The 22679-nt window shown below is 37.9% G+C and overlaps 1 protein-coding gene across 3 annotated transcripts; it reads right to left on the reverse strand.

Annotated features, from left to right (window-relative positions):
- Positions 1 to 835: 835 nt before the first annotated feature.
- Positions 836 to 8214, reverse strand: LOC111393169. 3 transcript variants are annotated; one of them, XM_023018564.1, is made up of 8 exons: positions 7994 to 8214; positions 6953 to 7078; positions 5144 to 5249; positions 4360 to 4542; positions 2126 to 2539; positions 1911 to 1979; positions 1779 to 1832; positions 836 to 1167 (listed from the first exon to the last, which is right to left on the reverse strand). In XM_023018564.1, exons 2-8 carry the CDS (start codon positions 6998 to 7000, stop codon positions 1076 to 1078), a joined length of 966 nt encoding a protein of 321 aa, XP_022874332.1. In that variant the 5' UTR covers positions 7001 to 7078; positions 7994 to 8214; the 3' UTR covers positions 836 to 1075. The 3 variants fall into 3 exon arrangements, with proteins under 3 accessions (XP_022874332.1, XP_022874333.1, XP_022874334.1); XM_023018565.1 differs by having other exon boundaries at positions 1752 to 1832; positions 7994 to 8212; XM_023018566.1 differs by lacking the exon at positions 6953 to 7078.
- Between the last annotated feature and the right edge of the window lie 14465 nt (positions 8215 to 22679).

The following is a 22679-nucleotide window of genomic DNA, read 5'->3' on the forward strand; positions in this document are numbered from 1 at the left end:
TTTTCACGAATTGACCACAAGTTTGATCTGATGTATGCGAAGAGAGCCTTTGCTCCCTGGTATGTCAGCAGAGGAATGGAGGAAGGTGAGTTCAGTGAAATAGCTGCGCTTGAGAAAAATTACAAAGAAGTTGGTTTAGAAGACGGAGATTATTATTAATAATGTGGTTGGCCTCTCATAAGTTCTTCAAAATCACGGTGTTTGGGCTATTGTCTCTGTCTTGTCACGTGCTATTGTGTTTGCTGTACCATGATCAAGCTTTCTAATTCAAAAAATAAATAAATAAATAAATAAAAATATCTCATGAGACCCTCGGTCACGTCAGCGGTCAGCATGAGCAGTGCCAGTTGAACGATCAACATATCAATTGTTTCAAAAAATTATGTATCAACTCCGTCAGAGCATCTCCTAGAGTATTTTCCTATCAATTTTTTTTACTCTAAAGAAAAGGTTGAACCCCAGTCTTAAGGGCCCCCACTGTCTCACCCTTAGAGCTTTATGAAGGAGGTAAATCGTGGAATATGCCCAACAAAACAGGGAACAAGAGCTGCCTGTACACTGCACCCACAATTTTTTCTGTCAATTTTTCTTACTCTTCTTTTACTTTTGGTATAGAACCTATTTCGTATTGTTTAGAATAAAGAACATTATTCAAAAAAGGACGACTCATTAACTGAAATGGGAAAACATAAAACTGTACTACAAGATTTTTGGGGCAATGGAAATGCTCTCAAACTATTCGTATATATGTTTGAACTATTCCTCAGACTGAGAACTGAAGAAATTGCAAGGATTTTACTTGCAATTTAATGTTATAACCAAACAAAGCTCAAGCTGGAACAGTTGAATATTCGTCTTTAGATATAAACAAGCAGCTTCTGAAAAATGTCTTTCATTCTCAATAATTACAGAACTATAAAAGAAAAAGAAAAAAGGATGCTGCTTTATGAATACAGCTTTGAAATCATTGCACTAATGTAGCGTAGCGCACACATAGTTACAAGACAACCTAACCAAGGCACAATACCTGAACATTCAAATCGGAAAAGGACAATGCGATAAAACAGACTCCAAATCAGAAGCACGTAGCCTTAAGATGTCTGAAGTCTTTCCCATGTAAATGAAACCAAATATACAAAATCTTCAGTCCTGACACTGTAGTAGGATCTGCAGCAATCACACACACACAAAATAAAAAATAAAATTCATACAAACTGGCACAGAACTAAAAAAATGGTAACTAATCGCCAAGTTCGATATGCAATTCTTTTAATGATTTCTAAGCCCAGTTTTACAAATTGATTTGCAAACAGCCATCAAGGGAGGAGAGCGAATTCCACGGGCTAGCAGAATAGGGACATAATCATTATCAAGAGACGTGCAGTACAACAATGTTGCAACATAATTTCCTACAGAAATGAATGCAAAGCATGCACTTAGTGGGCTGGAAAAATTCTACATTATATTTCCCTTTTGAATTAAACAACCAACCAACTTCAACCCAGTAAGCATTTTGTTTGGTCCTTGTTGATGATCCAACCACATTTATATCTGAAAAATGTGCATGGCATTTGCCATAAGACATCAAACACTAAGCAAGATGAAACTGACCATAATCAGCATATATGTTATTGAAGAAAGGAACATGAAGATAAGCCATTCTTTCAAACCAAAAAAGCCACTGGTTTGACAAGAAAAACCATAAATGCACAAATTTCTTATTTTGCATATCTACAGGTGTAGAAAGGTACAATGGCATCAGTCCAATCAATCACAACCATGATCTTGATATCGTAAGCTTTCAGATGCAGAATCCACCCTCTCCATGTCTCCTGAAGTCCAAGATGCAAACTTTAGTTATTCTCCAAATGAAATGAGCAGTCAAAGGTCTAACTGGTGATCACACCTACCGTGGGGATCCATAAAACTGTTGGTATCGTTTGGTAGTATGGGAAGCCTACAGTAACTCTCCAATAATTCTGAAATGGCATAGAAGTGGGAGACACAAAACATGTCAAACAATAACTAATCACAATCTTTGATATGAAAATTCCACACCGACACCAACTGCATATGTATATATGACTATACATGTACTTTTATGTAGATAGGAAAGACAGCAAACCAGAACTACTGCAGAAATCAGCTGAGAAGTCTGGGAAACCAGAACTTAGAGGAATTTGCCCCAAAAATCCAAATGATGAATCATTTCCATCCAAAAGCATGTCATTCAGGGGCTGTGCACTCGGCTCAACGCTAGTGAAAGATGATACAGATGCATCACCCATCAGAGGACGTGATTCCATTAAATTGCTATGTGGACTCAAATAGAAAGGTGAACTACCAGCATAACCGGCTTCTGTTTTGACTATCTTCTCATTTATTGCTTGTGCCAATTCCACGTTCGAATGCTGACCCAAGAACAAGTTTGGCAAAACACCAGTCTTTCTGCCATGAGCAGATATATCAAGAGTTTCTTGCGCACAAGACTGGATGGACGATCCACAATTATTGAATGCATTTGGCTGCTGCATATCCTCTGTCGTCAGATAGACACACTAGTTAAACTCTGTAGAACAGGAAATATATTTCAACCCACTTAACGAGTCCCAATACCATAAAACAACATGCAAGGAGAGAGGGAGGACCATTATGGTCACAGATATTTTATACTGAAATCTTAGTTTATAGATAAAAAATGTGCACACTAGTGAAATAAAATATCTCAACTTCACTAAATAATTTGATATTATCACACACCATAAAGTTAAGTAATTTAGTAACAGGATTAAGTTTTGCGAAATTAACATCGTCCAAAAAAAATAAAAAAAAAACCTCCACCCTAGACCACATTAATATACTAATATTTTAAAACCAGAGAAGTCGTGTCACAAACTTAACTTTCTTAACATATTTAACTCTTCCAATAAGAAGAAAATCGTCTGGCACTTTCAAATGTTAAGAGTTACCCTAGATCAACACTAGCAAGTCCCACCTATTAAGAGACATCTCTGATGGATCATCCATGAGAACATAGAGATTCTCACTACATACTAATCTTGTTCTTTTTACCATTCTCTGTATCACTAGAGCAAGACGTGGCAGGCACTAGGTTGAGTCAAGTCATATACTGCCCCGGGTATAGTCTTTGACCGCAGCTTGCTGCACAACCAGCCTTTGTTGTGATCGTCTGAGTGACTAGCCTTCGGCACATCCCACCAAATAGGCATGATAACTAGCTCTGCCCATAAAAATATATCAATTCCTGCCATCAATCACCACTCTCTACCACCGACAATCAACAAGATCAAAGACAATCACTTTTGGTGAAGAATCAATCAGTCTTGAGAGAAGGGATATTAAGATTAGCTAGGGAATCTTTCCTTAATAATATTCAGTTATTCAACATTTTTATTCGGTTTACAGTTAAAATAGAGCTTTTCTTAATGAGGTGTGAATGAGATTTAATGCTTGGGGTTGAGTGCTTTTGTGTTTTTGATTTATCTTTGATTAAATATTATAGTTATATTAATGGATGGATACGAAATGACAGGTGCCCCAACCCATTTCTCAACAGAACAGATGACATCAATTTAGATCTAAACCCATCCAGTCGCCACCGCTAAGGAGCACCCTGCACGATGAGAAAAGAATACTAGAATACAGAGTACTGAAATGAGCACTACAACTTCTTCTCCTAGGGGATGGGAATGAGGCTGGAACATAAAGAATGTTTCCACTTGTTAAAGAATTGATTTATTATACGTTATGCATAATCTTTGAATATGATTGTCCAGAGCAATAGAAGTACTAATGAATTCGCAGAACATATTTACAATGGCAAACTTATCGGAAGTGGCCAAAAGGAATTCCTTGGTAGTCCTGAAACAAATAGCAAAGTTATTTTTGCTACAAGAAGTAACTGTTAAGAGAAGGGCACAAAATCTTTCGGAAGGATCATTGATAAGATAACGCCATAGCAGGTCCAAGAATACAACTTATTAATAAAACACATCCTTCAATAGCTCCAGTGTAAAGTAATGACCTATAGTATTTATCTTGCCCCCAGTGTTGCAAACCAGGTCACTACTTATTTCCATGGAATTAATTGAATGACATTTGTAATTTTGATACAGTAATGTTGACTGGACACAGGTCCATGCAATCTTAGAACATTTTCCTGTGAATAAATAGTGGAAAATGCTACAGAGAAACCTAGATATTATATGGATCCATTTACGACTTGTTTGTAAGCCAAGAAAGTAATTTAGGCAAGGCATATGCAAATTTACCCACACTACGACTGAGAAAGAGAAAAACAGTCGAAGCACTTTGATGTATTTTAGAAAGATGTCTTACTTGGTGATACATGAGATCCATTAGATGTGGGAATGGAGGCCAACCCAATTGAACCTGTTCGACACATCAGCTCCACCTGTTCCGAGAGCAACCTGTTGAATTCATTGATTTGTTCCTTCACCAATAACTTAAGGTAGTAAGCGCTGAAAAATCCTGGATATTGTTCTTCAAGCCTCCGCCAAACTGGAATACAGGTAGCAAGTTATACTAGCTAGAGGTGAAATAATTTAAAATAAAAGCCCTATGAAAATGCAATGTTATTATAATACCACCTGAAAGACATGATTAATTCAGAAAAAGGGAAACAAGAATTCTAAAGACATCAGAATAAATAAATAAATGAAAAGTGTGCTTTTAGATAAGATATGTTAAGCTTGGCTCCATTATGGGGCTTAATATTTTCTTAGAAACATGCTCTGAATGCAACACAATAAATGAATGATGGAACCTTTTAAATCACCTTCCAGTGTAAAATAACTAGCGTTGAAGCAAGTATTAACATTTAAAAAACATATAGAAAGGGAAAGTCAATGAATCTTTTGAATGGTAAGACAAAAATGACTTGAACTCCGTAGGAAATGCTACAAGAAAAAAATGATGCAGTTAGCAATGACAACGGGAAACTAGTCAAGTATCAGCAGCAGAAGAACACTACTGTCTAGAATGTTCAAAGTTCAAGAGCAAAATGATTGTTGTTGCAATTTCAAGTTTTCAACCCTCAACTTCGATAGATCCCCAAAGTGTCAAGGATGTGTATCAGTTAAAAACACGAATAAGAAACTACCTATATCAGTAAAACGAGGATCTATGTTGTCCTGCTTGATTAGTGTGTTCACTACTTCTTTCTTGTTCATGTAAAGCTGGAGACACCGTTCTATTCGATTTTCCACCTGAAATATTCACAGACCAAAGAAATAATAAGAAAACCGACATATACTGTCCAATTTAATGTTATTTTCTTGTTTCCTTTTCCCCTTATTGAAACGACAGTAAATTTTAAAATAATAATAATAATAATAATAATAATAATAATGGAATTACTATTTTTGAATGTACGAATAACATATAAAAACCCCTCAAAACATAAAAATCTATTAAAATCAGTCCAAATGTAAGAAAACATTTATTTGTTGTTACAAAAATCTAATAAGAACTTACATGATTTGACCTCAAAGTTTAAGTGAGGAAAGAATGATCCAAAAACCCTACATACCCTTTTTTTATTGTTTCTCATTTTACTTCATTTCGGCACTACAATTCAGCAATTCAACACATTTTTCATGAAGTAATACAACAGAATTCTTATGCTTTCCTAGTCCATCATAGCTTGTACGCAAAAATATATTACATGTGATGAAGCCATTGTTTTCGCAATCTATAGCTGCCCTTAATCTTTGAACAACCACTTTACTGATCACGGTAGCAATAAACTCACCTTTGGAGAAACAAAATTTATTGCTAATTCTCAGCAGATTATACCCAAGAGGAACACCACTTCCACATTTCATTTTTTCATTTTCATTCAAATACAATGATATTAATCTATTCATCAAAGTTCTGTACATGAAATCGTGTATGGCATAATTGGCATTTCAGTAAAACAAGATGCATACCAAAGCAAATAGCTGACAGTCTAATAACTCTGACTCGTTCATAATGAACTCATGACAAAAAAACATCATTTTATCATGGAAAGAACTCAAATGTTATCTATCACATAAGTTCACTGAGTTCAGAAACCAGAACTTATAGTAATAATGACTTGTGAAAGGATTGAAGACATTCCATTGGCCAGCTGGTGTAAGGGAGTGTTCTGTTGGTGTTAGTAAATGGATCACAATTACATGCACCTGGGAGAGTGTTATTACCTAGTAAACAATTTTACCCTTTGGATGTCAAAGAAAAACACTCCTTTCTTATTTCAAAAAAGAACAAGAGAATCAATATGGCTCAGACATCTTTAATATCTCTAAGGAAACAAATGAAAAAAAGTCTTTCTTAATAAAGAAAGTAGAAGTCTTAAGGTTATGCTAAAGTCGTCCTTGATTATTTTGAAAAATAAATGGTAGCTGTTTATTGGGAGAATCTTAATTTAACTGGGAAAATCAAATTAAAACAATATTCAAAGCACATATAACAAATAAAAATATATATTACCACATAGTTTCCAGTACTCATTTAACTTAAATGAAAAGGTGCAAAAAATGCTTAAAAAAATGCTACTCTGTGATTTATGAATTTCAGTCGAACATCACACATTTTCAGGCTGAGAAATATATGAGAATTTCTTTAAAAGTAATTATATTTAGAAAAAAGTGAAACAGAGATCAGGTCACTTCAGGACATAGATTATCCTACAACTGCCTAACATAGAGTGGGTAGGTACATTAAAGGAACTGTGATGCATAAACCATTAACATAAAATGCATTTTCACCACTTTCAAAAGTGATGATCAAACTCAAACCAAAAGCATTCATCCCTTCTCTTTTTGCCATCTTTTTTTTCTTGTTTACCTTTTCTTCTTACACAAAATCAGTATTGGTTTTCCAGCAGATATATGTTAAAATAAAATCAATGAACTCAAATGCTTACCAGTTTTATATCCTGCATCGAAATCCTTTTACCCTCCACATTAGACATCGTTCAAATTGCAAGCTTTCTGTGCACTCGGAGAAATAAAAAACCAGTTTCTTTCTGACACAATTCGTAAGCCAGCACCTATTCAAGGTCAAGCATAGTTTGACCATTAACGGGACTAAGTTTGAATTCATATATTGTACACTATCTATCAACTTAAGCTTTTAACTTAGGTGGTTCAACAAGATATGTTGATATCAAATCATGCAAAAAGCTGGTTCAAGGTCTTGCCACCACATATGTCCACATGTAAGGCATTGATCCGAAAATTAATATTTATGCAGGTAAGGGCATGCATTGCAGACTGCAATTAAAAAAATAATTGCATCATCTTTATAGCAGTCTAAGCATAAGATACTTCCACAAGAAGCAGCTTTCGTCTATATAATACTAGCCTTTAAGAAATCTTGATCATTTAATCCACCAGTTTTTCTCCACTCAAGAAACAAAAAGGAAAGCAAGAAAAAGCCATTTTTCCTTTTCGTTTCAAAGGGTTTTGAGGTTATCAAAAGAATGAATAACGGAATAGCCAGCACATACAATAAAAAGATTCAATCTTTCCCTAGAAATTACAGAGGCAAAATACTATTTCTCCTAATTTAACTAAATTTCTTCAATTTATGATCGAATATCTTTCCTTTCTATTCCTTTATCCCTTTGCACTTAATAAGTAAAGGGTTTCAAGTTTCAGAATTAATTAATAACAAAGATAAACATTCGATCAACGAAAAATCAATACTTTACTCAGTTATATCCATAAAATAAAATTATAAACAACAGCAAACAGAAAAATTGCAAAAAGGGAGGAAAAGAAAAAGGGACTTCAAGAACGATTATACGCATGTAATACGCAGTATATACTAAACATAAACAAAAATGATACACCCGGTAAATATTTTAGCATGAAAACGAAAACCCAGTATAATAAATGTTTATTTAACAAAAGAACATGGATCAACGAGCTGGGCGTATCATTTTCTATGATGTTTCACTTACCTGATTTAATTAAGAATTGAACTTTCACCAATAAATGAAACTGAGCTGAAAACAGAAAAGGGATTAACAGCTATAAATGAATCTGTCGATACATGATTGTGGAGGGTTTAGAAGTCTGATTTCATTTCATGCAGTAGAAGTGATCGATTCAAATGTTTCCTCGTTTTATTGTCGAAAGGGAAAGGTGAGGTGATGACGTGGCTAAATGCCCATTACTTGCTCTGCTTTGTGCTTTTCATGAGATAATTGTTCCAATACTCAGCGGACTTGTGTATATATCTTTAATTGGTCATTGAAATTCAAAATGTCGAATTTTGATTACTGAATTTAGGTCTTTATCTTTCATTGTTCATTAAAATTTAAAATGTTGAGTTTTGACCACTAAATTTTGAAAAATATCGTACGTCACTCACTAGTATAATTGTTTAATTTTGAAAAATATCGAAATTATAGTGAGTAGTGTATAGTATTTTTCAAAGTTCAGTAAGTAATATACAATATTTTTCAAAATTTAGTGGTCAAAACTCGACATTTTAAGTTTCAGTGAGCAATCGAAGACATGAATCTAAGTTCAGTGACCAAAATTCGATATTTTAAATTTCAGTGACCAATCAAAGATACAGACCTTAGTTTAATGACCATTGAAATAATTAACTCGCTTTTCATTCGTGTAATTCCACTTCCAATTTCGCCTTTTTTCTCCTACAATTTTGTGAATTTTTTTCGAAAAAGTGAGAAAGTGTAACTGTGTAAACTGTAATCTGCTGCTCCTTATAATTGAGTGCCTTCTGCTCCTGTTGGTCCTCTCTTTTGTGCCCAAAGAGATAAATGACTGTTTAGATTTTTTCTCTTATCAGTAATAATATTTTATGTTTATTGTTGACCCCAAAAAATGTTGTCAACAGATGTCGAACCCACTCGCGCACGCGTGAGCGAAGGTTCTACACGTTAAGACACGTGGACGGTCTAGGACGAAAGAATCAGGGGCGTGGGAGTAGCTCAACGACGCGGGACGAGAACGTTCGGAATCCGATAAGATGTTCGTAATCTGATTGTACAATAATTACCAATCGGTGCTCATGAATGTGAATGTAAATATATATGAATTCGTATTATGTTGTAAAGCAATATGAAAGAGAGAGTAAAGTGTGGTTTCTTGTATTGATTCTTGCATTAGTCCTTTAATGTTACACAAGGGAAGTATTTATAGTGGTACATGTGAAATGGCAGCCATTGGATGAGGTGGCACGTGGCCTCATCTCTTTAATTCAAACATCCAATCCTAGGCATCATCCTTGACTTGCTAGCTTGCTGCGCATTTATTGCTTATGCAGAACCCCCATGCTAATGACAAGACTTGATATGTATACTTATGACAAACGTTCCATCAATCATTCTAACAAGATATTTACATAGAAGATCTCTTGGGAGAAGTGATCATGGAAGACGTTCCTTTATGGCTCGAAGGGTTCTGCTTCGACTTCGGATTCGAGGCTTCTGCCACTTACGTAGTACTTCCGCTTTAGGACTTCGGCTATCTTCACAGGCCTCGGCCATACAAACCACCTCGGCTAGAGCGCCACGTGGTTCGAATTGAGTGGGTCATAGGCCCAAGTAGGTTGGCCAAGTATGACAACACGTAACAATAGTCCCCCAAGTCCAAGTATAGTCATTTATGTAATACGTGAACTTCAATGAAGTAAAGCCAGCGGGTTGGGTAAAAATTGAAAGAATTTTTGAACCATAAATAATAGTCCACCAAGTCCAAGTATAGATATTTATATCATGGTTGGAGTTAGAAATGTGTTGTTGGGGGTGAATGATGAAGAAGCAGAGGTGGTGGCATGAACTAAATGTGCGAGGCCTGCGAGACCTGGAAGATGGAGATGAGCCGAGGTGGTTGGAAAATCGAACGTACGAGGCTTGATGGCTGAATGTTGAAGATGAAGCCAAGGTTCATTGATAATAATTGTTCCTTGGTAGTTGTGCCAATGATTTGATATTTTGCGCATGTTTTTGAGGAAAGGTAGCTGAACCGTTGCAACTTCCAAGGCGCCTGTTGCCGCCGAATTAAAATCGTAATTATTAGAACAGCTAGAGCTTCTAGAAGCAGATGCGTTGGCTGAGGTGCGTGGGAAACACGCTAAAATCTGAGGTGTAGATTTGAAAAATCGTTTAAATTCTACGCCTCGGATTTGATTTAAAATGAAGGGTTCAGATTGAATGAGCTTCGATCTGACAGTGGGGATTCGTCCCGGCCCTTTATAAAAGGCGAGAGAACTCCCTTTTTCTAAATTTTCCAGCATTTGCAATATGATTTTCTCTCTTAGAACTTAAACATTCCGGTGTTTGGGCTATTCGTTCACTGCTTTTCCGACAGTTTCTGGTCGCGTAGTATTTCAGTAGGTATTTTTCACAGAAAATCCTCCTTTTATTGCGTTCTTAGTTGCTTTCTGAGATGGAGTCGACTTCGAGTAGGGAGTTCGTCACTCGTTTGGTCGAAGGCCTAGTTACAGGGGGGACTCTAAGGTTGATCAGATTACTATGACCGAGGAGGAAGTAGATTACAATGTAGAGTGGGGGCGTCTAGAGTCCCTTCGAATATGATGTCGAAGAGGTTGGAGGAGATAAGGGAGAGGTACTGTGTACCTCATTATGTGGAGATGTTGGTACCCGAGGCCCATGAGCGAGCTTGTTATCCTAGCCCTGGGTGCGTGGTGATGAGCAAATACTTGTTAAAGGCAGGTATGCGTCTTCCTCTGCACCCCTTCTTCAGAGTTGTGCTGTGGAATTTCATGTTGTCGCCGACCCAGGTTCTACCAAAATGGGTAGAGCCAGTTGGTCGGCTCGTACTTCCTGTGGAAGGAAGTGTCGTTTGGGGAAGACATGCCTCTTCACGCTTTCATGACCCTATTCCAGCCTAGGGTAATAGGTAAGGAGTCGAAGGGGTGGTGTTGTCACACTAAAAGTGCAGCCCAAATCAAATAGTCCAAAGAGTGAAACCCAATTAGGGAGTCCAGGATAAAGGTCCAAATATGATTATTAAGGAATGCGATGGAAGACCACGAACATGGTAACATCATCGCCCAAACTTGCAAGACACCCAGAATCTGAGCGAATGGAGTACCTTACGGTCGCCCAGAGCGATGACCCCGTTCTCGCCCAAACCTTCAAATCACCCAGGATCTTAGCAAGCATAAAATATTATGGTTATCCAGAATAGCAGTTGTTGAAGTAGTTATTGAGTGATCTTATCACATTCCACGATTCAAGGAGTCCAGTTGAAGGCGGTTGAACGACAAAGAGTAATGGCAACAGTTAGAGACGGTAGTTCCATGACTAGTTAGCCACCATAAAGAAAGTGGGTAGTTATACAGCAATCAAGCAGTTTCCTAGTGGTTTGCCACGAAAAAATAATCAAGGGAATATAAAAGGAAGAGAAGACATAGAGAAAAGGACCCCGAATCAAATACTCTCAAACAGAGAATATGTAATTTCAATTCCTTAGTTTAAACTTAAACATTTCTTTTAGTACTCGTGTGCTTGCAACCCTTGGAGGCATTCTGTTTAGTTCCAATTGTAAATCATCACCAATAAAACACCCATTTTTGGGACTTTGTCTCGAGAGGTCCGTTCCTTAAACAATCGTCTGATCCATTTTTTAATTGTTAGCGACTATCCACACGAACCAATTTGGCACGTCCAGTGGGACCTTGGTGTTTGGTGTTGAAGATACAAAAGGTGAAACAATATGCCTCACAAATCTGATAAGGAAGCAGCAAGTCAGGGAGGAGTCCAGTATGTGATCGAGCGATATGAGGAGCGGCAAACTCTCCACGAACTGAGGGAAGAGTCAGAGTAGTCACAGTCGTTACGAACCAATGACAGAGTTGAGTCCTCGAACCATGCGTGCATTGCTTGGAAAACTCACACAGGATGTCGTTGAACAGGTAAATCTACGAAATGTTCATAATATGGAAAGATTTACCCAGAATGGGAATGCACATTATAACAACATGGTCAAACAATTGAATACATTAAATGAAATAATGAATAAGTTAGTAGGCCAAATTTGTCAACCAGTTGTGCCTATTGCAAATCACTTTCAAACTAGGACAATCGTGGACATAATTCCCTAGTTCTAAGTCCAAATCAGGGGATAGAACCACCTTTCTATCCACCTACTTCAAACCAGGGGGATGGTGTAAGACCAAATCAGAATAATGGTAATGGTAACCTAAATATAAGAGACAATGTCCTAAATAATGGACAGAATATCCTACGTGTCAATGATGAAATAAATATTCAGGCTAATGGTAACAATGGCCCAAATCATGGCAACTTTGTTACCAACCAAGGACCAAACATCAGGCCTCAGGCAAATCAACCGACCAACCGACCTATAGGAATTCCATATGACCTCAACGTCATGTTGAGAAATCAAATTATGGAATTAGTACAGGATCAAATGGCTTTTGGGGTACGTCCTGTCATTAGGTCGACTTACACAAAGTCATATCCTGATTGGGTAGACCAAGCATATCAATGGCCTAGAGGATATAAAGTGCCAGAATTCTCATTATTTACTGGTTTAGGAGAGGTGTCTACTCTAGAACACATAGGACGATTCACACTGCAAAGTGGTGAAGTAACCGGCTACCATAAAATGAGGTTGTTCCCTAGTTCATTAACAGGAGTAGCTTTCTCTTGGTTCATCAATTTGCCAACAAACTTTGTTCAAACATGGCAATAATTGGAGCAATTGTTCCATGCTCAGTTTTATAAGATTGAGTCTGAAGTTACTTTGGCCGATTTGGCGAATCTACGTCAAATGTCGAACGAATGGGCAGAAGGTTTCCTTCAAAGGTTCAAGACAGCAAGAAGTAAATGTTTTGTACCTTTGCCCGAAAAGGAGTTTGTCAAAATCGCTCAAAGTTATCTAAGCTTTGATTTGAAAAAAAAATTCCAAGACAGGGAATTTTCTGATCTTTTCCAATTGAGCGCAAACGTGATTAGATATGAAGGATTAATAAGAAAAGAAGAACAAATGAAAAATTCTAGCAAGTGGACTTATTATAGAGACCCAAAATTTGATGTTCATACCATTAATGACGAGTATTACGATCAAACCGAAATGTGTTTGGCCGAATTAATCAAAGGAGACGCGCATACTTGTCCTATAATGGCTAAGCCTAGATCGTCGAGCAAGGATGATCCTATAAAAGATGAAAACAAGAAGGCTAGAACGTTCTCGTTCGATGTAACTAAAGCTGGCCTTAATTTGATAAAATATATAAGGATAAGCAGATAAAGTTGAGTGATAAACATAAGTTGCCAAGCCCTGAACAAATCAAGGGTAAAAAATATTGTAAGCGGCATAATGCATGGTCTCATTTGACTAACAACTGTTTGGTTTTTCGCCATGTGTTACAGGACGCCATTGAATCAGGACGAATTACGTTCGAGGATAAGAAGAAATGGCAGTGGATGAAAACCCTTTTCCACAACCACTTGGGGTGAACATGGTGACGACTGGTTTCAAAAACAAGTTGCCAAAATTCAAGTTGGTTATAGATGATGGAGAAGAGAACCCTGGGCCACATCCCAGTGTCTTTGAACATATCAAAGGGAAGGAGCCTGAAAAGGATGAAGACGTCCTTTGTGCAAGATGTAAAAGAGAAGTGAGTGCAAATACAGAGAAACCAGGGATATGGCAGCATCACCATCGCCCTAATTTTTTTCCAAACGCTCAGCCTGGTAGAGGGCGAGGTACATCATTCTATAGGGGACCGCCTTTCGAGAGGCAGTTTAGGTCAATAAATAATGGAAGAACATTCAGGTCACAACCTCGCCAACCAAATGTATGGCATTCGTTCCAGTATAATGCAGGAAGGGTGATACCCTTCAACGAGATGACTAGAACCCAAAAAAGACGTTTTCAACGAAATTATGGACGAATGATGAGGCAACAACAGGGAGTGCCAGGTCCTAAGGCGCCTAAACTACTCGAGGTGGCCAATCAAAATGTTCTCGAAGACAGTGAGGAGACTGGTACAGGTGAATCGATGGAAGAATTGCCAGAGAGTTCTTCTAGAAGATCGAAGTTTGAGCGATGCAGAAACGATGGAAAAGATCCAGATCAGCCCCTTACTATTCAGTTCGGTACGTTACCTGCTGTCATGGCTAATAACTATTTACTAGTCAATGATTTCAAGAACAAAGAGAAAGAAGAAGAAGAAAGGGGGGATAACGAGGAAGAAGCATGTATACTGGAATGTGAAGAAGGCCAAACTTCTAGATGGGCCTACAATGGTAAAGAGGATGATGGTATGATGGACATCGAAGAGGAAATTGATCTGGAAGTAGAAAGAAGAAAGAGAGGAGCATCGCGCAACACTCTGTTGAAGCAACTACATCAAGAGGGAGTTCGTGAAGTGGGCTTGTTGGGGGAACCATGTGGGCGTTCTTTCGATTATTACGTGCTGTACGGGACGCCCAAGGGAAAAAGAGAGTACCTCGCTCTGAAAAGTATGGATCACCTCCAAGAATAATGCCTCCTCCCACAGGTTGGGTAACCGAAGAAGAAGCATTAGAATACAATAAAAAGGAAATTCAAGAAGCGGAAGCTCAGTGTGACATACCGCATGTTGACTTATCACAAAAGGATAATTCAACAAAGAACAAGTAGGAAGTGGAAATAAATGCTGTCGAAAAGGTTATTTTTAAGAGACCAGCCATGAAGTTAACTAAACATTTGAGACCATTGTACGTTAAGGCTTTAGTTAACGGTATACCTCTGGCGAAAGTACTTATCGATAATGGAGTAGCTATAAACACCATTCCATCTAGGATGATGAGGAAATTTGCAAAGACAGAAAGTGATGTGATTCCAATAGAAGTCATCCTTACAAGTTTCAATGGAGGAGCAACTTCAGCCAAAGGGGTTATGCCATTGGACATAACTATAGGGACAACTACTATGACCACAATTTTCTTCGTAATAGATGGTCCTACTAGTTACAATGTGTTATTAGAAAGGGATTGGATACACGGAAGTCGCTGCATACCTTCATCGCTCCATCAATGCCTGGTTTTCTGGAATGACAAGGGTGAAATAGAAGTGGTGTAGGCAAATCATAGACCTTTTGTCGCAGAAGCAAACTCAGTGGAAAGGTTCATGTACGAAGAAAATTACAGACCTGTCAGAGTTGTCCAAGATGGAGAAGAAACTCAAATTGTTGCACAGAGCGAAGAGCCATTTTTGGTAGATGCACTCACTGAAATGTTCAGTCAAATGAGGCCAAACATAGTAGCCTTGGAAGAGCCAGTAATTGACAAAAAAGTAATCATGGAATTTTAAATGAGTTGTAAGCAACAAAGGCAAATGGACGATGTTCAAGCCTTCAAAGCCAAATTAATGGCTTTCAATACAGAATGTAAAGACAAGACGAAAGAAATGCAGCCTTGAAAGCATTGGGAGACAAATTGGCAGTGTTCGAGTTGGAACAAAGTATTGGTCGAGAAGTCAACAATGTGGATTGTTTAGAAGAAGAAGTGCCTATAAGGAAATTGGATGACGAAGTAATGAGGATCACCAAGCCTGGATACGCTCAAGTACAAGACTCTCTGATTAAAGTGAATATTGGCAATGAAGGGGAAGATCGCCTAATATTCATCAACCAGATGCTCGATCAAGAGGTTAGTGATAATTTAATCACTTTATTAAAGGAATTTAAGGATTGTTTTGCTTGGGTATATGAACATATGCTTGGTTTAGATAGAGATTTGGTGGAACATAAATTGCCAACCAAGCCAAATTTTAAACCTCATAAGTAACCTCCTAGGCATTTTGCTTCTTGGGTACTTCCTGAAATTAAGAAATAAATAGAGTAATTATTGAAAGCAGACTTTATTAGAATAGCCAGATATATAGAGTGGTTGTCCAATATCATGCCAGTGCTAAAAAAGAATGGTAAATTAAGGGTGTGTATAGACTTTAGGAACTTAAACATAGCTAAACCCAAAGATGAATATCCAATGCCTGCAGTAGATTCTTTAGTAGACTCGACTGCCGGACACGTAATATATTCCTTCATGGATGGATATTCAGGATACAATCAAATTTATATAGTTGAGGAAGATATACACAAAACTGCCTTTAGATACCTTGGATCTCTAGGATGTTTTGAATGGGTAGTTATGCCTTTCGGCCTGAAAAATGCAGGAGCGACTTATCAAAGGGCAATGAACTTGATTTTTCACGATATGATAGGCAAGTTTGTTGAGGTGCATGTAGATGATACAGTGGTCAAATCCATTAAAGAAGAGAACCATTTTGAACAATTGAGATGTTCATTTGAGTGAATAAAGCAATATAAACTAAAATTGAATCCCTTGAAATGTGCATTTGGCATTAATACAGGAAACTTCCTTGGTTTTTTAGTACACAAAAGGGGAATTGAACTTGATAAAAATAAAACGAAGGCCATTTTAGAAGCCAAACCACCTAGCAATAAAAAAGAATTTCAAAGGTTCCTAGGCTAAGTAAATTTTTTTAGACGCTTTATTTCTAACTGTGTAGGGCGAACTAAAACTTTTTCGCCACTTTTAAAGCTAAAAAACCAGGATGAAATCGTCAGGAAGGAAGAGCATCAAAAGGCTTTTGAGAGCCTAAAGACATATTTATCAAGTCCACCAGTGTTGGTGTCACCAATCCAAGGACGACCAATGAAAGTGTATTTATCAGCTGAACAAGAATCAATAACTGGAATGGTCGCGCAAGAAGACCAAGTTAGTGAAGAAAGGGCGATTTACTACTTGAGTAGACGGTTAACAAAACGTGAATGTAATTACTCTGCCATTGAGAAATTATGTCTTGCATTGTATTTCATGTGTACGAAATTAAGGGCTTATCTATGGCCCGTAACCGTTTATTTGATTTCTAAAATAAATTTGGTTAAGTATATGTTCTCTCACCCTATTTTACATCAGAGGGTAGGCCTTTGGACGTTAGCATTATCGAAATTCGAAATACAATACATACCCCAAAAGGCAATAAAAAATTAGGCTTTGGCTAACTTTTTGGCCGATCATCAATGCCTTGACATGCCTAAGGAAATTGAATTAGAAATCAATTCATTTGAATTAAAGCCTTGGGTTTTATATTTCGACGCGTCGAAAACCTCTAAAGGTGCAGGAGTGGGAGTAGCATTGATAAATCCTTTAGGGATTTGTTACAAGTTCGCATTCACTTTGGATAGGATGTGCACCAACAATCAAGCCGAATATGAAGCCTTAATCGTGGGTTTAGAATTAATGATAGATATGGAGGTAAAAAATGTGATCGTTAGAGTCGATTCTCAATTGGTAATTCACCAATTGATCGGTGATTTTAAGTACCAAAGTGATTCCATTATAAGTCAATATGAAATCGCCCAAAAATTGTTGGAAGAATTCAACCAGTAGAGCTTCAATGTGTTAATAGGATGTATAATAACATAGCAAATGAGTTGGCCTAGATGCCCTTAGGGTATTCCAAGGTTTTAAATTGGAAATCTACTTATGAATATGGAGTAATACTGCCCGTAGCCCAAAGAAGGATGAGAAGGATTGAAATTCATTGCATACAAGATGAAGATGCAATAGATTGGAGGACAGAGATTAAAAGGTTCATTAAAGAACCTAATAAAGGAGATATTAGAAAAATGAAGTTGCGTTAGCTAAATTATACACTGATAGATGAAGAGTTGTTTAAGAAACGCTCTAATGGAATATTACTAAAATGTGTAAGTTTGCAAGAAGTCAGAACAATCATGGCTTAAGTGCATGAAGAGATATGTGGAGCTTATCAAGCTGGCCAAAAGATGAGATGGTTAATTATTAGGAATGAATATTTTTGGCTCATGATGGGAGAATCATGTGTTCAATATGCGAAGAGTTGTCTAGCATGGCAAAAGCATGGTTCAATACAAAGGGCGTCAGCAAGAGAAATGGCACCCATTATTAAACCCTGGTCGTTCAAGGGTTGGGCGATAGACATGATAAGGAAGATTTATCCCCCATCGTCTAAGCAATATACCTTTGTTATAGTTGCGACTGATTTTTTCACTAAGTGAGTAGAAGCGATACCTTTAAAGGAAATCACCAATAAGAGTGTCATAGAATTTATCCGTGATCATATTATTTATAGATTTGGGATTCTACAAACTTTGATGGTAGATCACGGACCTTCTTTAAATGGATATCAAGTGAATAAATTCTTGAGGAAGTTTGGAGTTAAATTAGTGAACTCCACATCATATTACGCTCAATCTAATAGACAAGCAGAATCTTCTAATAAGGTTTTAAAAAATATCATAAGGAAAATGATAGATGAAAATGCAAGAAATTGGCACGAATGTCTAAACAAAGCCTTATGGGCTTATAGGACGTCACCTCGGTCAAGTACCAAAGTTACTCCTTTCCAACTTACTTATGGACAGGAGGTCGTTTTGCCCATGGAAATCAATGTGCGATCAATCAGAGTGTGTTTGCAACATAAGTTAAGTGATGGTGAGTATACTGAATCACTAGTTCAAAACTTATTGGAGTTGGACGAATTAAAGTTGGACGTCCTAGATAGATTGCAAGTTCAAAAACGAAGGATGGCTAAGTTTTATAATAAAAAAGTTATAGCCAAGTCATTTAGCTTGAGCGAATTGGTTTGGAAAATAATACTCCCTTTAGATAGTAAGGATCTAAAGTATGGCAAGCGGTCACCCAATTGGAAAGGGCCATATAAAGTAAATAGTGTGTTGCCTAATGGAGCTTACCATTTAGAAGATTTAGATAGCACCAAGCACATGAGGTTCATTAATGGCAAATATTTAAAAAAAACATGTTCCTTCCTTATGGGAGAATGAACAAATAAAAGCGTAATCAAATTGCGTTGAACGATCGTAGATAAATAGGGCCAGAATGAAATACGTTCAAATAAATTCTTTTATTATCAAATATACATTACAAATTGTGAGATACAAAATACTAAATGCTCTATAAGCTACAATTGAGAGTAAACTTATTTCTCGGTCAATCGTCAAGCAAGAGGGTGAACCGGCATTGGTCGTCGTCCTGATCGTACTGCTACAAGGGCAGGCAGAGAGGCTGAGAAGCACTCTCAACAAGCAAAAAGGAAGAAAAACACCCTCAAATCGCCTGCCTAATCGCATTGCTGCAATAATGGATAAGGAGACTGAGAAGCACTCTTAGCAAGCAAAGTGGCTTGAAAAAAATCCTCAAAAATTGCCTTCCATCATTGAACTCCTGATAAAAAATATGGAGATGATGGGAAGAACTTTTCTGGCCAAAGAATATTTCATATATTTCCGATACCAAAGGTGACATCAAAATAGATAGTAAAATGGGCGGATCAAATGATCCATTTATATGGAATACGAAAATTTTGGATCAATTGTTGAGATGCCAAACGATGACAGCAAATTAGTTTTTGAAGAAAAGAATGAAAATGAAAATGATGAGTACGAAATACACACGCATTTATAGAGGCGTGAAGGTGAAAAGACAGAATGTGAATGGCCACATTCGTGCCTAATAACTGAAACGTCTTGGGAAAAGAGCCAAAAATACCAAGGAAGAATGTACATGAATCTTAGCATAAAGCAATTAAATATTTGGAGGCTGACGATTAAGGACAACGTCAATTAAATACGCAAGTAGACAAATTAGTCGTTCATTAATGACGATAATTGCTGTTACATTCAAAATTAGCAATGGCAATTAGTGCGAAGTTACAAAAGGAAAGTTAGTACGAAGTTACAAAAGGGAAGTTAAGGCATTGAATGTCTTAATTACAATTTACCCCAGGCCAAACGAATTCTTTCCCTAAGTCTCCCCCAATATTCGCTCTGTTGAGAAGAAGCGACATTTAATTCAGCTACAAAATCGTCATCAACTTCCAACTTTTTGTACTGCTCAACCAAAGACTTGGTTCGTTCAATTCCTTGGGAAGCATTACACTTTTTAGCAGCCATTCTCGCCCTACAGTCGTCCATCTTTGCTTGAAACTCCTTTATCTCTACAGCCAAACTTGTCATCAAAGAGTCTTCGACCATAACATCGGAAGAGATTTCTTTCAATTCGTCCTCGACTTTGTTAATCTCTAGAAGCAAAGACTCTCTTTCGGATGTAGCACGAAGATACTGAATACTCCTGCCTTCAGTTCAACATTTTTTGGATAGAAAGGAGAGGATATCAGAGTGAACAATCTTCAACGTCGCATTAAAGTCAGCAGAAACGTTGAGCGACAGAAGTGTATGTGCTTGCGCCAATTTCGCACTCAACAGCTCAAGCTTATCCTTATGTTTAGTAGCACTAGCTTGGCCGATATCCATGTCCATGAAAGACACGTACTCAAATACCGACTGCTTGAGAAACTTCATATCTTCCTCTGAAGAAGCAGAATGATGACTGATTGAAGTAGGGCGAGACGTCTTGACTTGCCCCCAGGAAGTAAACAAGTCCTGGATGGAACGCACAATGTCATCAGCATCCTGCAAAGAAAAGTGCCAACATTGAGGACTTTCACTACAATAAACAAAGCGAAAATGAAAGTGAAGCAAAAGGTTACCTCATCAGCAATCTTGGGAAGTTCAGGCATATCACCAGTAGGCTCCACCACCTGTGGGGACTTCCCCTTATCCGAGCGAGAAGACTCTACCACAACGGGCAGGCCCATGAGAGCCTCTGCATAATTCAAGAAGTAACGAATCAGAAACCAGTAGCACAAGCAAAGGTAAAATATCAAAATATGTATTACCTTCTGGTTCGACGTTTGGGGGGTCGGCGCCCTGGGAAGAAGGTGGCCCTTCTACTGGTTGTGATAAAGGTTCTGGGATTAAAGATTTCTCTTTAAGCATAATCCCTTCATCAATTGATTTGGACGAGGCAGGTTCAGCAGAAGATGATGGAGCAGAAGCTGCCAAAACCAAAGCCTTCGAAGGAGAGGCTGAACTTTTATGAGAAATTCAGGTAAACCATTAGTACATAGAAAAGTATGTTTAGGAATAAACAAATTTAATTACCTTTCTCCTAATGATGAGAGGAGCGTCATGATCATCATCATCCTGCAAAGTGGGAGATGCTGAAACTGGCCGTTTGTGGCTTAAGGCACTTTTAGCTGCAGCAGCCTTGGCAGGTAGAGAAGCAGATGGATGGATAGAATGTTTAGCGCGAGCAGGGGAGTAAGGATTCCTAATGGATACAGGGGTGACCAAAATGGGAGAAGTAGAGAGAGTGCCTGGCTGGTCCAATAAATGGAAGGCACGATTAGCATCAGTTGCAAATAATCGGCATGTTATTGATGGGCAAACCTGTTCAAAAAGGGGATGGACAGCACAGCTAGAATTGAAAAGGGCTAATGAAAATTTGCTCGTCAAAAGAATGTTGCGAGCATCTATAGCTTGTGTCTCTGCCTTATTAATAGTGTGAAAATTGTCTATCAAATTTTTGGAATAACAAGGAGAAACAGGCCAGGTTTGGCCAAAATCAAGTTGGTGAGCAAAAAATTGGGGAGCATATATCTCAACCCCATCTTTGGCATTGGTTTCAGTTAAGATGTCGTGGAACAACTCCCTCCCAATCAAAAGTTGAACCTAAACAAGCAGAGAGGCACTCGCACCGTCTAGGGTATATGGAGGTTGGACATAATCTGGAGTTAAGTGAGCTGGAAAAGGAAAGAAAGAAGGAATCGAATTTAAGGTATAAAAGAATGAAAAAAAATGTCCCTACTGGACATATTTACAGGGGTCAATGGATCAATGGCTAGCCCATAGCAACTAGCGAAACGAAGGAAAATGGATGGAGCACCAAGTGGTGGAAAATATGCTCTCAACCACAGTTGAGTGAACCAAAGTGGGCCACTGCCAGTGGGAGATGCACCATTCTTCAGTTGAAGTTGAAGATAAGTCATGCCTCTATAAAGGGCGGCTAAAAAGAAGGAACATAAATTCAAAGGCCTATCACGAGCCAATTCATGCACTATGGGTAAGTAGCTCATAGAAGATTTCATACTTGGCACGTAAATAATATATTTACAAAGCCAAATTTGAAAAAAGGCCACACGCTCAGCATGGGAAGCTTCAGCGCTTGAGTGATTATAAAAGCCTTGCAGGCTTGAATAGGACTCAGTAAGTTTCTTGTCAAATTTCGGGGCAACACTAGAAATCAAAACACCAGGAAAAATGGTATCGCCCAAAGGTGGAAGATTTACTAGGGCTCCAACATCCCTTAAAGTAATAGACATGGGACTAAGAGGGAAAATGAAGGTGTTATACTTAGAAGACCAAAAACTCAAAGCAATAAGAAAAAGCACTGGGTCAAAAATCGGGGGTTGAAGAGAAATTTCTAATAAATCTGAAATCCTAGCACGATCAAAAATCGCCTTGGTGGGGCCGTGACTCACAAGACGTGCATGCCATCTATAAAAAATAACATCAGCTTTGGGCCAAGTGTGAATACCTTTTTCGCGAATCGACCTCAATGGCAGAGAGTTCAGGAATAAAGGACCTTGAGTGCAAGGGAACAGCTGACCCACCGCCACTTGTCCAACGGCTTCAGCATTATTAAACGATGGGCCCAGATAGAATCCATTGAGGTCTGCATTAGCTTGTGCAAGGAAGTTTGGATTTAC

This window comes from Olea europaea, chromosome 4 (assembly GCF_002742605.1).
Source record: "Olea europaea var. sylvestris chromosome 4, O_europaea_v1, whole genome shotgun sequence".
NCBI lineage: Eukaryota > Viridiplantae > Streptophyta > Magnoliopsida > Lamiales > Oleaceae > Olea > Olea europaea.